This window comes from Crocodylus siamensis, chromosome 3 (genome assembly GCF_052110815.1).
Source record: "Crocodylus siamensis isolate JL-2025a chromosome 3, ASM5211081v1, whole genome shotgun sequence".
NCBI lineage: Eukaryota > Metazoa > Chordata > Crocodylia > Crocodylidae > Crocodylus > Crocodylus siamensis.
The window spans coordinates 149,220,792-149,234,285 of NC_143397.1; the positions used below are offsets into that span (position 1 = coordinate 149,220,792).

Here is a 13,494-nt window from a genome sequence, read left to right on the forward strand (position 1 = left end):
GCCATCTGCAGAATGACTCGGAAGTCGTTTGAAACAAATAAAAGTTACCTCTTTAGAAGCACTTCTTGCAGATATTTCAGAGAGCTGTGCTGAGCAGTTTGCCTTTTCTGTTCTTGCTGTGAATCCGAAGTGCAGAATCAGGAAGTTGCAAGGAAAGATGACGTTCAGCCCCGCCCAAATTCCAAACCTTGGAAGCTCTAGAATGAAAGATTAGAGCTGATTGCTGGGAAGCAGAGCAAGCAGTGAGAGGGAGTAATTTTCATAGTTTCTAGGGTTGGCAGGGACCTGAGTAGATCATCTAGTCCGACCCCCTGCCATGGCAAGAAAGAGTACTGGGGTCAAACGACCCCAGCAAGGTATTCGTCTAGCCTTCTCTTAAAGACCCCCAGGGTAGGAGCCAGCACCACTTCTCTTGGAAGTTGGTTCCAGATCCTAGCTGCCCTGACCATAAAGTAGCGCTTCCTGATATCTAGCCTAAATCTACCCTCTGCCAGCTTGTGACCTTTATTCCTGGTCACTCCTGGCAGTGCTGGGGGGAACAGGGACTTTCCCCCCTGACTAGTTTGTAACAGGCCACTAGATCCCCCCTCAGCCTTCTCTTGTGGAGGCTGAACAGGTTCAGGTCCCGTAGCTTCTCCTCGTAGGGCCTTCCTTGCTGCCCCCGATCATGCGAGTGGCCCTCCTCTGGACCCTCTCCATGTTGTCCACATCCTTCTTGAAGTGCGGTCCCCAGAACTGGACGCAGTACTCCAGCTGTGGCCTGACCAGTGCCACGTAGAGGGTGAGGATCACCTCCTTGGACCTGCTTGAGATGCATCTGTGGATGCATGACAAGGTACGGTTAGCCTTCCTGACTGCATCCCCACACTGCCGGCCCATGTTCATCTTGGAGTCAATGATGACTCCAAGATCCTTTTCCGCTTCTGTACTGACGAGAAGGGGGTTCCCCAACCTGTAGGTATGGTGCCTGTTGTTCCTCCCCAGGTGCAGCACTTTGCACTTGTCTGTGTTGAATCCCACCCTATTCTTGTCCACCCACCCTTGTAACCTGTCTAGGTCCAACTGTAGCCTATTCCTCCCTTTCAGCATGCCCACATCCCCCCACATCTTAGTGTCATCAGCAAATTTGAACAGGGTGCTTTTTACCCCCTCGTCCAAGTCACTGATGAAGATGTTGAACAGATAACAGATGTTATCCATTTTCTATGGATAAGGTACAGGAGTGGAAACCTAGGCTGCCCACTGACAATGTGAGAGAGAGAGAGCATGCTCCATTTGAAAAAATGTGAAGTTTTTGTCTCTCAGAGCATTCAGTACCATAAACTTATTTATTTGCCTGCTTTGTACATGGTAAATCAAGATTATGTCAATATATTGAGTAGAATGGTAAGAATTTCTTGGCTGAGAGAGATGGTAGTAACCCCCAGGTCTTAGCTGAGAAAGAGCTATGAATGTATTAAACATGACTGCACTCAGCTCCCCAGCCTGTTCCCCACTCAGCTCTGCACTGGTGGAGCTGAGCCGGGAAGAAGCTCTCCAGACCTCCCCCTAGTGGTGGCAGGGGCCCGTTGCAGGGCCCCAGGAAGTGAGAGCAGTTTACTGCTCCAACATGTGTAGACACGCCTGGGAGTATTTACTCACAAGTAATTTACTTGTGAGTAAGCTGCTCCTGCATGTAATGCACATGTAGACACACCCTGTAAATCACAAAGGAGTAACCAAAGAGAACTGCTGTGATGCAACTCATTTCAAACAGGTTTCTTAGAGAGGACTGGCTGAGATTATAGGTATCCTGACATTATTTAGAGAGTAAGTCTAAATGAGGTGCCATATTTACAGTTAATTGCCTGGCCCACACACCCTTACTCCATTGCCACCACTGCTGCTGCTGCAGTAGCCACTCCTGCTCCTGCCACAGTGGTCATTGTGTAGCTGTGGTGGTTGCTGCCACTGTCACCACTGCAACCACTGCTCTGGTGGCCACAGCAGCCAGATCCAGCCTACAAGAAGCCCTGCAGCCTGGATCTGGCCTAGGGTTCCAGGCAAGTTTGGTGCCATTTAGACCAATGGTATAAGGCAGCTCTATGCAGATGTGCCTGAAATAACTCTGATTGTGCTAGCTCCTGAACTGGAAGCAGTACAGTTTTTGCACAATGCTTCACCCAGATTAATTAACCCTGCTGAGAAGTGGAATTATGTATGGCAAGCACCAAAATAAGGCATATACCATTCAAACTCCCCTGTGGTGAGCCTAGTAAATGCTAAGGTACTAGGCAGAACTGCACAGCCTTTTAATTTAATTTAATTTCATAGCAGAATTTTTAAGATTATTACACACTAAAATAAGAGAGGTTCTGATCAAATTGGAGAGACTTATGTCTTCTCTGTTACATTATGGGCCCATCTACACATGAAATTAGCCTGGCTAAATAATCTTCAGCACAGTTTGCACCAGAGTTTATTGCTCCTGGGTGCAGTGTCTTCACACGCGCCCAGGACCACAGCATGTGGAGCCAGAGTAGAGCAGCACTGCCTGGCAGGGAGCTCTGGGGGCCATCCTGCCAGTCCAGGGCTGCTATGACCCAGCTCAATGAGGGTGCTTCATTGAGGGTCTGCTTCATGATTTTTCTAGTGACTTATGTGAGGCTGATTGGTCTATAGTTCCCCGATTCCTCCTTTTTCCCTTTCTTAAACATGGGCACTATGTTTGCCCTTTTTCAATCATCCAGGACCTCTCCTGATAGCCATGAGTTTTCAAAGATGATGGCCGATGCCTCTGCAATCACATCAGCCAACTCCCTCAGCACCCTTGGCTGCATCCCATCCAGCCCCATAAACTTGTACTAAATAGTCCCTAACCTGTTTTCAACACTGTTGGCTGCTCCCCTCCTCCCCAGACCGTGCTGCCTGGAGTTTACCTGTGCCAACTGAGATGAAAAAGGCATTGAACACTTCAGCCTTTTCTGCATCCTCTATCAAGAGTTTGCCCTTCCCCCCATTCAGTAAGGGACCCACAATTTCCCTGATCTTTCTCTTGTTACTGACATACTTGCAGAAACCCTTCTTGTTACCCTTCATGTCCCTTGCTAGCTGCAACTCCAGTTGTGCTTTGGCCTTCCTGACTTCATCCCTGCATGCCCAAGCAATGCTCTTATACTCCTCCCTAGTTGCTTGTCGAAGTTTCCACTTACTAGCTTCCATTTTGTGATTTGGTTCCCTCCTAAGCCAAGCTGGTCTCCTGCCATACTTGCTAGTCTCCCTGCCCATCAAGATGGTTTGTTCCCACACTCCCAGTAAGGCTTCTTTGACGTACAGCCAGCTCTCCTGGACTCCTCTTCCCCTCAGACTGGCTTCCCAGGGGATCCTGCCCATGAGTTCCCTGAGCAAATTGAAATCTGCTTTTCTGAAGTCCAGGGTCCTTACTTTGCTGCTTTCCATCCTTCCTTTCCTCTGAATCCTGAACTCAATCATCTCGTGGTCACTGCTGCCCAAGTTGCCAGCTACTAGTACATTTCCTACCAATTCTTCCCTGTTTGTGGGCAGCAGGTCAGGAACAGCACAGCCCCTAGTTGGCCACTAAGTTTCAGGGAACATTTAAGGGATGATTTATAAAAAAAATCTATTTTTATATTTAGAAGGCATTAGTTTTTTGTTTTCTGTCTTAAAGGGAAATACTATTTCTAAGTCTCCAAAACCAACACAATTTGCGAAATGTTATCTTGTCTAAATATCATACAACATGACTTAAAATGGTAATTAAAGTTTCTGGGATATAAATTTTGAAGGCTTTAAAATTTAGAAAGTGTTAAATTTGGTTTGGTGGTCTCCTGTATTTAAAAAAAATCACTGCAAAATGATAAACCAAGAAGGGATTCAACAAGGTCAGACATGTTCACCACAGCTGAAAGTAGGCTTTTTAACATATTGAAAAATACACTGTGATTGTCTCATTTAACTTTCCTGAGAGAATATATTTATTTTGTACTGCATATACACTAGCAATCATCATCAGCAAACTGCTGTCACAGATCTACTTAATGTTTTTATCCACCTGGGACAGTAACATATACAATCATTCACGGCTGTATGTATGTGTACAACCTAAAATCACAACTGGCTTTGAGTTCAAGTAAAAGGAAGAGTTTCACATATTTCTAGTAACAAGATTGCATTTCAACTGTTACAGAATAATATTATTTTATAGCTGTGACATCCTTTTAAATATGTCAATCAGGAAGCACTTCGCTGGGCATTGGAAGACCATTAAGAGCTGCCAGTAGATTTGCAACTGCTTCCTCTGTTATCATGCGAGTGGTCTTGTGTGTTTTAATGCCAAGGTGAGGAGTTATGATGATGTTCTTTAATTTTAATAATGGATGATCTCTGCAAAAAAAAAGGAACAGAAAGGAAAGGCCTGGTTAATCTACCTACTGGTATTAAAAATGGTCGCACTTCAAAGCACAGCACTTAAGCATGTGTTTAAATTTACATATATCTTTTTGTTTGAATTTGTTGTATTACCATACTGTGCATTTCAGGAGGTCTCCCATCATAATGTGTAACACAAAACAACTGGATGCTTCTCCATCCTGCAAAATTCCCACCTGCTGACCTTATCTTGTGTCCTCTACATTTAAAATATTTGATAGATAAATACTGCTCTATACCTGGGCAGTGGTTCAGGGTAGGTGACATCTAAAGCTGCCGCCTTAATAATACCAGTTCGAAGAGCTTCCAGCAGTGCCTCTTGGTCCACTACTAGACCTGCAAAAAAACAGCATCTCTTCTGTGTATCACAGACAGATAGCAATTTAACGATGAAAAGGAAGACTGTAAATGAAATGTAAGAGATTTTGTAATCAAGAAAAATATTTGTTTTAAAATTGAAGTACAAACAGATTTAGTTATGCAGTTACATGTACATAGTAATGTTTATTGTTACTTAACACTTGTGTTTTACATTGTCATTGTGCTTTCAAAACATTATCTAATCCTGAAACTACCCCATAAAGTGGGTAAATGCTATTTCTCATAGTACACATAAGGAAAAAAATAACAATTTCAAACTTAATTTACTCTCAGAATTGGAAAACACATGAAGCGTGAACCAGACTTTGAGCCTTTAAACAAAGCAGAGAGATTTAATGTAGAAATGCTGAAAACAGAAGTGTGCTATTATTAAAGGTGCAGACAAAAGTAACAATTTTCTCCAGATTCTGCCCCTGAAAGTACTCCAGAGCCATGACCAAACACAAGTGCAAAGCTGCAGAGCATTTTAAAGGGCCCAGTCCTGCAACAGTCTGAACCCTCATTGCATAAGGGTTCAGATGAAAACACTCCAAAATGGAGCATCTTCATTAACATCTCCCTGTGTTTACTGGGAGCAAGGCTGGGCTGATGTAGCTCAGCCCTGGTCCTGGCGCTGTCTTCAGAATGAGAGGGGGAAAGGGAGCAGAGGGAGTTTGGTTTTGGGTTTTTTCAGCTGGTGCTGAAAGTTGGGGCAGGTGGATTGGAGCCCCGCCACCTTGGAGCGGCTCCAATCCACCTGGCCCCATCATCCAACACCACCTAAAAAACCCCAGACTGAACTCTCTCTGCTCCCTTCCCTCCCTGACATTCTGAAGACTGAGCTGGGGCTGGGAGCGAGGAGGGGCAGAGCTAAGGGAGAGCTGCTGCAGGCTTGCAGCACTTCAAATTGCAGGTGAATCCCCCAGCCCCCAGGACACAACAGTAAACATCTGTTGGGTCTGGGGGGATTGCTATAACTCGTAGCACTTTCTGTGTACGTGCTACGAGTTACAGCGAGGAGCTGCACTTCTGTCTGTACCTTAAGATTCTAAACCTTCTTCTTTCTGGGGTGGGGCACACACCTCCTTCAACACCAGTATCCATGGTATCTATCCTTTGTTCCAGTTAGGTCTTAATGCTTTCTTAATCAACCACTGTCTTGCTAGAGTCTGACCATTCTAGCTCACCAACCACTATCTCATATACCCATCCTCCTTCATCTGCACCCAAGCAACTCCCTGGGGAAGGAGGGAGGAACCTCTACACTGCCTGACTGTCTTTGATGACCATGACAATAATGTTGTCCAGTACAAATTGGACCAATATTCTGACAGGCAGGACAAAAGATGACAAACATTTTGCAGCCAGCCCAGTAAATTGTTATCCTATACTCTACCTCTGGAAATGTTGATGAGAATAGCAGTGGGTTTCATCAGCTCCAGTTCCCTTTTCCCAATCAGTTTGTGTGTCTGAGGTGTCAGGGTCACAGCCAACATGACAAAGTCTGACTGCTGGAGCAAGTCTTCTATCTTTTTACAATAAATGGCACCAATGGCCTGTTCCTCTTCCTCTTTTCTAATGGAGAAATAAAAATCACATAGCCGGAAGTCATGCTAACAAAAATATTACCTTTTTTCCACAGTATCACTAGGTAACAAAGCTGATGTCAAGGAGAAACAAAGGATGTCTGATCCTTGTGTTTGTGGAGCAGTCCTGATTAATATTCCCTCTAAGGAGTAGCGGTCTGTGAGTGCACTGCTTTGGTCCCGCCTCCCCCTATCTGTGCAGCGTCGGACACCTACTGAAGATAAACTCCTCACTCTGGGCAGGCAGTGGAGCCAGAGGCCTGGGGCTGGCTCCACTGGGGGCCTGGGACTAGGGGCTGGGGCGGGCACCGCCGGCTTCGGGGAACTGCTCTGCTCCCCTGCATTGCCTTGGGGAGTCAGGAGGCACATGGCGTCAGGGCTGGGGGGTGGAGCACTTCCCCAGGGCCGGCAGAGCCTCACTCAGGGCAGGCAGCTGCTCCTCCCAGAGGTAAGGCAAGGCAGGGATGGAGGCTGGGGCTGGGGGCTGACGTGGGCTTTGCTGGCTCCAGGGAACTGCTCCATGGGCTCTGCCAACTCTGGGGAACGGCTCCACTCTCCAGCCCTGATGCCAGGTGCCTCCTCGCTCCCCAAGGCGATGCGGAGGAGCAGAGCAGTTCCCCAGAGCCCATGCCAGGCCCCAGTCTCCACTTCGTCTCTGCGAGGAGCTTACTTTCAGTACGTGTCCCACGCCGCAGCCCAGCTCCTCTCCCGGCGGGCCTTAAAAAGTTGGTGTGCGGCCAGACTTTTACTTGTGCGTGGCTGCGCATGCGCGCATCTTAGAGGGAACCTGATCTCTTTACCATCCTTCAGCAAGACCGTTATTTTATGAAGGATGAAAGTAGCAAAGGAATCCCTCAGGGTCAACGGTGATCCAGAATTTGGACATAACAAAATGTTCAATATTTGGTGAAGTCAGGAGGCACATTTTCAGATCCAGCTTTTTATGACAGGGAACTGTTATGTGGCTGTCATTCCTTTGCTTTATAAACTTCCCCAGTTAGATTTTGGGAATTAAAGAACAGATTGTCAAAACCACCTGTGATGGCCAGGAACATAAGTCCAACTGACTTACAGTGGGACTTGTACTTCTAGGGTCCCATTGTACAAAAGGGTACAAAAAAGGAGTTAAGTGTGAAATAATAAAAATGTGTGCTCCACTCAAAGTGAAACTTCAGGGTTAGTGTTACTTATGGCTCTTTTCCCTTTAAAACACAAATTATTTGCTTGGGCAATCCAAAACAACAACCAAAAAGCAAATGAATCAGGAGGTGAACAAAACTCAAAATTCTGCATTATGTTTATCTGGGTCACATCTTAGACAAATGCGTATTATTTGAATATTTATATCCTACTCCTTGATTAAAGGTAAGATAAAAAATTACAAAGAAAGTTTATCACAGTTTCAAATACAGGCAAAGTGGCAGCAGTGAAAATCATAATTTCTAACAGTTCTGCTATGAGCTCATAAATACACTCTGTACTAGCTGCTGGCCACTAATTATTAAAATGCTCAATGTAAACAAGGCTTCAGTGATCTCAAATACATATTGTGAACTCTCATCCTTTTGATGGAAGAAATATTGAACAGGACTTTTAATATAAACCTCTTTTCTCCTAGGAGTTAGAATTGGTTAAAAATCAAAATCTTGGCCCTACTGAAACAGACTGCAAAATTCCCATTCACTTCAACAGGAACAAGATTTCACAAAGAGCTGTGAGCAGTATCACCAAAAAACAACATTCTTCTCAGTTATTTGGCCTTTCTATTTTTGAAGTGCTATAATAATTTCGAGAGTCCCACTGAAATAAGATCCAATTAAAAAAAAAGGGGGTGGGAAATGTAAAAAACACTTGACCTGTATAGATCATAAGCAAATAGAAAGGGGAGAAGCCCTGTTTTCCTTTGCTAGGTACCTCTGTGGCAAATCACAAACAAACCCAATTAAAAAAAAAAACACATTACAAAGTTAGGTTGGTAAACTTAGTGTTTAAGCACCTAAATATGGACCTGAATTAAGCCTAAATATGGACCTGAATTAAGCCTAACTTACATCACTCAAACTCTGCTCCTTCTCAGTTCTTTGCTATAATCACATAATCACTCTCCCCCTCTAAATTAAAATATTGCAACAGATTATAATTTTACCTCTGCTTTCTGTTGTGGTACAGAATTTTCATTTCAAAGGCTTTGGCCCTCAAAGCAATTTTATACCCAACGTTTCCCATCCCGATGATCCCAAGGGTAGCCCCAGTGACTTCCTCTCCCAGCCAGTCTGGAGCAAAACACTCAGTGTCTAAGGAAACAGCAATTTGACAGCCTAAAAAGATGAAAAAGTCCATGTGAGAAGCAGACTGGCTTCTATATGTAGGAACAAGTAGACAGAATGCTCTTTTTAGGTTCAGCTACAGCTGGAGGATCGTGGGGGCCACCTGGAGTTGCTGTAGGTATGTGGCAGTTGGCAACTGGTGGGCAAGCTGGAAGAGATGTTCAGAGTTGAATAGACCTTGGAACAGCCTCCCCAGTTCCACCTGGTAACCTGTGCTAATCTGTGGGTGTTTCAGCACTCAGCCTCTGCTCCTACTCTGTTCCTCATGCCATGTGCAATCCTCTATCCCCTGCCACCCACCCTGTCTCCCCAGTTTCTTTCCAATGTCTCCCATGCTGATACAGCATGGGCCACCACCTCCTTCTGCCACTTGTTCCATTCAGGCTTGGATACAAAGAGAAAGTCAGGCATCTTGGCTACCCCCTGCCTTCTTTGTGGTGTGGGGAAAAACTCAGAGAAATCTTGCTCCCCAGCTTACAACCCAGAAGGGCTACAGAGAAACAAGATGAGGTTGCCTAAGTTGTGACAATCACATGAGATAGCTGATACTTGGAAGTCCACATCTTTCAAGCTCACCTGTGCCGGATGAAAAACGCCATTTTGTAGCAAAGACCTGCATACTACTATATTCTTTGAATACAACATAGTCCCAAAACAGTATTCATTACAGAGTGAAGGAAGGTAGCACTGAAAATAATTTGTTACACATTTCTGCTTTCAGTTGCCATGGGTGGCTTATGCTTCAGGGTCCCTATTTAGGAAGGTCACAAGGCTATAGTGCAGCAGGCCTAGCACAAGGACTGAGAATAAGCAAATAACTACGCTATTGGAAAACAAAGAACATAATAAAAACCTGTGGTTGTTGGGTTTGTTTGGGTTGTGGGTAAGTAGGGTGAAAATATAATTGTGTTTCCCAGTTGATTATGGTCTCTGATAACTTAAATTAGGAGAGCCTACAGACTTCAAAAGAAGGACATTAGTGAAGAGTAGCAGGACAAAATACAAAACGATCATATTCACAATGTCTAATTTTAGTGGCCAAGTGCAGATCCTAGAATCATTAACAATACAGAAAATACTGGTACATTTTTGATCTTCTGATCAGCTGAGGTATAAATATTAAAAGAAAAGTAATTTTTACCTATAACAATTAAAAGCCCTTTGTACGACAGCTTTGGTTACATTGGAGAAAAGTCCTCTCTATTCCTGACGCCCCCCCAAAAATAATAATAAAAAAAAAATTAAAGCCATTCTTAAAAACAGTTCAGAAAGCTCTTTTAACTGCACTGGCTATCTGAATGGTTCTAATCACTAAGCCATTGGTTCTCAACTTAGGCTTGAAGCATCCCACAGAAAATGCCAACTCTTCATTTCCACTCACTTTTTGACTACAGAAACATAATAGAGCAAGACTTCTGTTGGCAAGAACTCAGAAATACCACACGTCTTAATGCTTTTAACACAATGGATTACTATTTGAAACCTTTGGCTTTATCTTGTGAAATATGTTTGTGTACCTAAAACTGCTGACATTGTGTGGCACCATGTGGTACCTTTGAAAGGATCTCAAGGCACACCCTGGCTGAAAATCACTGCACTCTTGTCAACAGTACTCTGAAATTATGAGATAATATGGTAAAAATATCCGAGTCCTGTCTACATCACAGTCCCCATTTCTGATAGCTCCCAGAGAGAAATTTTCCTAGTGTAGGCAAGCACAGAGCATACAGAATTAAAACTCTGATACATCAGGCAAAATTAAAATTGGCCCTGGTTTCTATAACTTGTCTTACTAATGTTTCCTCTGGACCAAAAATACCGAAGCAGGGAATGATAAAAATAAAATAAAATTCTCCTGCTTTTGACCGTAAGATGATGAAAAGACAAGAAGTTGTAGGCATTTCATTTCTCACAGTGGGGGAGCTGAGTGTTAGGACCACCTTCCTAACAGGAAAGAATAAAGAAGCTACTACCTCGCAACTAATTCCTGCACTACTTCTAAATCATTTAGAGAAGAAATGCCTAGCTACACAACCAAACAGGAACAGGGCCATTTGTTATTATGAGTCAATTTTACAGTTGCCAAACAAAAAACAGCAGGCTTTCGCAACAACAATGGTTATTTTTGTGCAACGGGGTGGTAGGGTTTTAAAATAAAACATATTTGTGGATCTGAAGGAAAGTTTGCATTAAATGTATTGCCCAGATTTTGAAAACTACATAATATTTTTCGGTTTGTAATCTGAGACATCATGAAGGGGCTTGATTTTCAGAAAGTGCTAGGCACCTCAAGGTATTAAAACTTTTTGAAGTACGAGAATAAGGGTACTCAAAATTATTAGTCACTTTTTTGTCAACAGCACTATAGAAATTATCACTATGTCATGAAATAAATCCCTCATAGCCAGATACCTGACATGTTGAAAATATATTGCTGAAAAAGGTTGTGAAACGTAATGATAGTGGAAACAGGTGTTGCTCAGTTTAGCTGTCCAGTTATTCTCATAATCGCAGTAGTTGTACAGATGAACGCTCAGGGTTCTAGCCTAAACATCTAGCTCCACTCATAACTAGAAAGTTATACCAAGATCCTTTAAACAGATTTTCCTCAAAGATTTTCAACAAAGATCTAAGCAGCTAATCTGTTATAAGCAGGAATATAGCGTATAAAGGTAGCCACTAATATTAAAAACAGGGTTTAGTACTTTAAATACTAAAATTAATTATGCAAGCCCCTTTCTGGGGCTTCGATAGTCCCATTTTATTACAATAAGAATAATTCTAGCTCATATGATTTTCTGGAAACCTGTAATTTAAACATTACCTTCCACTAGTCTTCTAGCAGATGCCAGCAACAAAGCCATTCCAGTGTCTGCTGTGCTGCTTGAAACAGCATGTGGACAATTAGCCATTTTTATTCCACAGCCAGATATAAGTTTCAGATCTAAGTGATCCATTCCTACTCCTGAATTCGCAATCACCTTTAAGTTGGGCAGGCTCTGGAGAAGTTCATGATCAATGACTGGTTTGTGCCACCACACATAAATGGCTTGGACCTTTTTACTAAGAATATTTTTGTTTTCAAGAAATTCTTTCATGGTAATGAGGTGAAAATGTGTCTTCAGGAAGTCCACATGTGCTTCCAGGACACCGCATATTCCTCCCACCTCATTTACCAAAAGCACAGGCAGCTCATATTCTTCCATGACCTGCGAAAGGAAAAAAAACACACAATGATGTGAATATTTTAGAACATTTGTAAGAACTGTTAGGCAGCACTTCCATTATCAGTCTGTTTTCTCTCATGAGAAATGCAGAATGAAAACTCTTATACAAAATGCAAGGTAAACAAACTAAATTAAGAAGCTCTTTTGAGTCAACAGCCTTCAAAAAAAAGACAATGTTCACAAACCCAACTCCAAGCAATTCTGTTCCTTCTGGGTTTTAGGCTGTCACAACACAGTAACTATGCTGAAACTCAAACTCATTCCATTGGATCTCTGAGTGCCAGACCATGTATAGTGTGTTCATAAATAACCTTTACAGATCAGTTGTACCTAAATATTTAAACACTTTCTGGACCAAATGTGGTATCTGTAAATAATATCTAAGATTAATCTTGAACTTTGAACGCTAAAGCTACCAAGTTAAATTTTAACTATTTAATTCCTAAGGTTATTTGCAGTTACCTCTGCTTAAGAAATATGAAGAGTTCATAAAGGTAGAATGTTTGATCAGAAATATCCTAAACAAACTATATAACTAGGTGTGTAGGTAAATATTTTCCAACAAAAGTGCCTAAAATTAGGCATTGAAATGAAGTGTTTTGAAGTGCTGAGCACCTATAGCCCCAGTGATTTCATGACAACTGTGAGCTGGTAATGTATCTAGAAAAAAATTCAGACTTCTTATATAAGTAGTCTAAACCTTTTACTAGATTTTTGTACGGGGTTTAGGGAAAATAAGTGCAAGAACTGAAGACCTTTAGTCGCCATTAGCATCATCTGCCTATTATTGAATACTCCACAGCATTTGCATTGTCCGTGACTCGTGGAAACACCAACTATTTATCTGCTGGATTGTCTTAGAATATTATGATGTCTTTATTTTATAATCCTTCCAAGAGGCCTGGCTATGCTACAGAAAAATGGGAGACTCCCAATTTTATGAAGCACAAGACAGAAATAAGATATCCCATGGTTTCACTGTGTTCTGTATTCCTACTCAGAAAATTGATTGGAGAAGGGAGTCAGACTTTGGGTTGGAGTGAGTTTATGCTTAGTTATTAATTCTTGCTTCAAGCTGAGAGATCATTTGTATAAATCCAGGGGCAGATCCAGCTTTGCTGGCTACCCAATAATGTATTTCTGAGTAGAAGCTGATGTAAGTACTATAACACTTTTCTATTTACTTTGGCTTTTAAAAGAGCCCCTGGGAAAATGGGAAGATAATTTTTGCATGGTCTGCTTTAATATACTAACATTGATAATAAAAGATAAAGAACATAGTAAAAATATGATTTGGAACATCACAACAACAAAAATTTAATGAATGGGAAGTCAGCCTTATTGCATCTTGATATCATGTGATATAAGACATAAGGTTATCACTGTGCTGGCTAGGAGGTGTTATAGTCATAGGGCAGTCACATTTCTGCAGGAAATTTTTCATTGATTCATCCTTAACGTGTCCAAGAGAGTTGCATTAAATCCTCAGTAAATATTTTTCTTTTTCATTATCGTATGAGATTTTGATATATTTAGTGAAAATTTCCACTTTAATCAAAGATGTTT

The 13,494-nt window shown here is 42.3% G+C and overlaps 1 protein-coding gene across 3 annotated transcripts; it reads right to left on the reverse strand.

The window, feature by feature from the left end:
• Positions 1 to 3,956: 3,956 nt before the first annotated feature.
• LOC149868986 (uncharacterized) lies at positions 3,957 to 13,481 on the reverse strand. Of its 3 annotated transcripts, none has more exons than XM_090039521.1 (6): positions 12,240 to 13,481; positions 11,526 to 11,910; positions 8,521 to 8,692; positions 6,185 to 6,363; positions 4,668 to 4,830; positions 3,957 to 4,383 (listed from the first exon to the last, which is right to left on the reverse strand). In XM_090039521.1, the coding sequence occupies exons 2-6, from the start codon at positions 11,905 to 11,907 to the stop codon at positions 4,227 to 4,229; spliced, it is 1,053 nt and encodes a 350-aa protein (XP_089895647.1). In that variant the 5' UTR covers positions 11,908 to 11,910; positions 12,240 to 13,481; the 3' UTR covers positions 3,957 to 4,226. The 3 variants fall into 3 exon arrangements, with proteins under 3 accessions (XP_089895647.1, XP_089895645.1, XP_089895648.1); XM_090039519.1 differs by having other exon boundaries at positions 12,114 to 13,481; XM_090039522.1 differs by having other exon boundaries at positions 4,668 to 4,764; positions 11,526 to 13,481.
• Positions 13,482 to 13,494: the final 13 nt, after the last annotated feature.

What these genes read in the sequence shown, in the direction of transcription:
- LOC149868986 (XM_090039521.1), bottom strand. Translation starts at nt 11,907, where the DNA reads ATGGAAGAATATGAGCTGCCTGTGCTTTTGGTAAATGAGGTGGGAGGA. An exon ending in TACCACAACAGAAAGCAGAG is followed by an intron (nt 6,364 to 8,520) that starts GTAAAATTATAA and finishes TTTCTCCATTAG; the next exon opens with AAAAGAGGAAGAGGAACAGG. An exon ending in TACCCTGAACCACTGCCCAG is followed by an intron (nt 4,384 to 4,667) that starts GTATAGAGCAGT and finishes TTTTTTTTGCAG; the next exon opens with AGATCATCCATTATTAAAAT.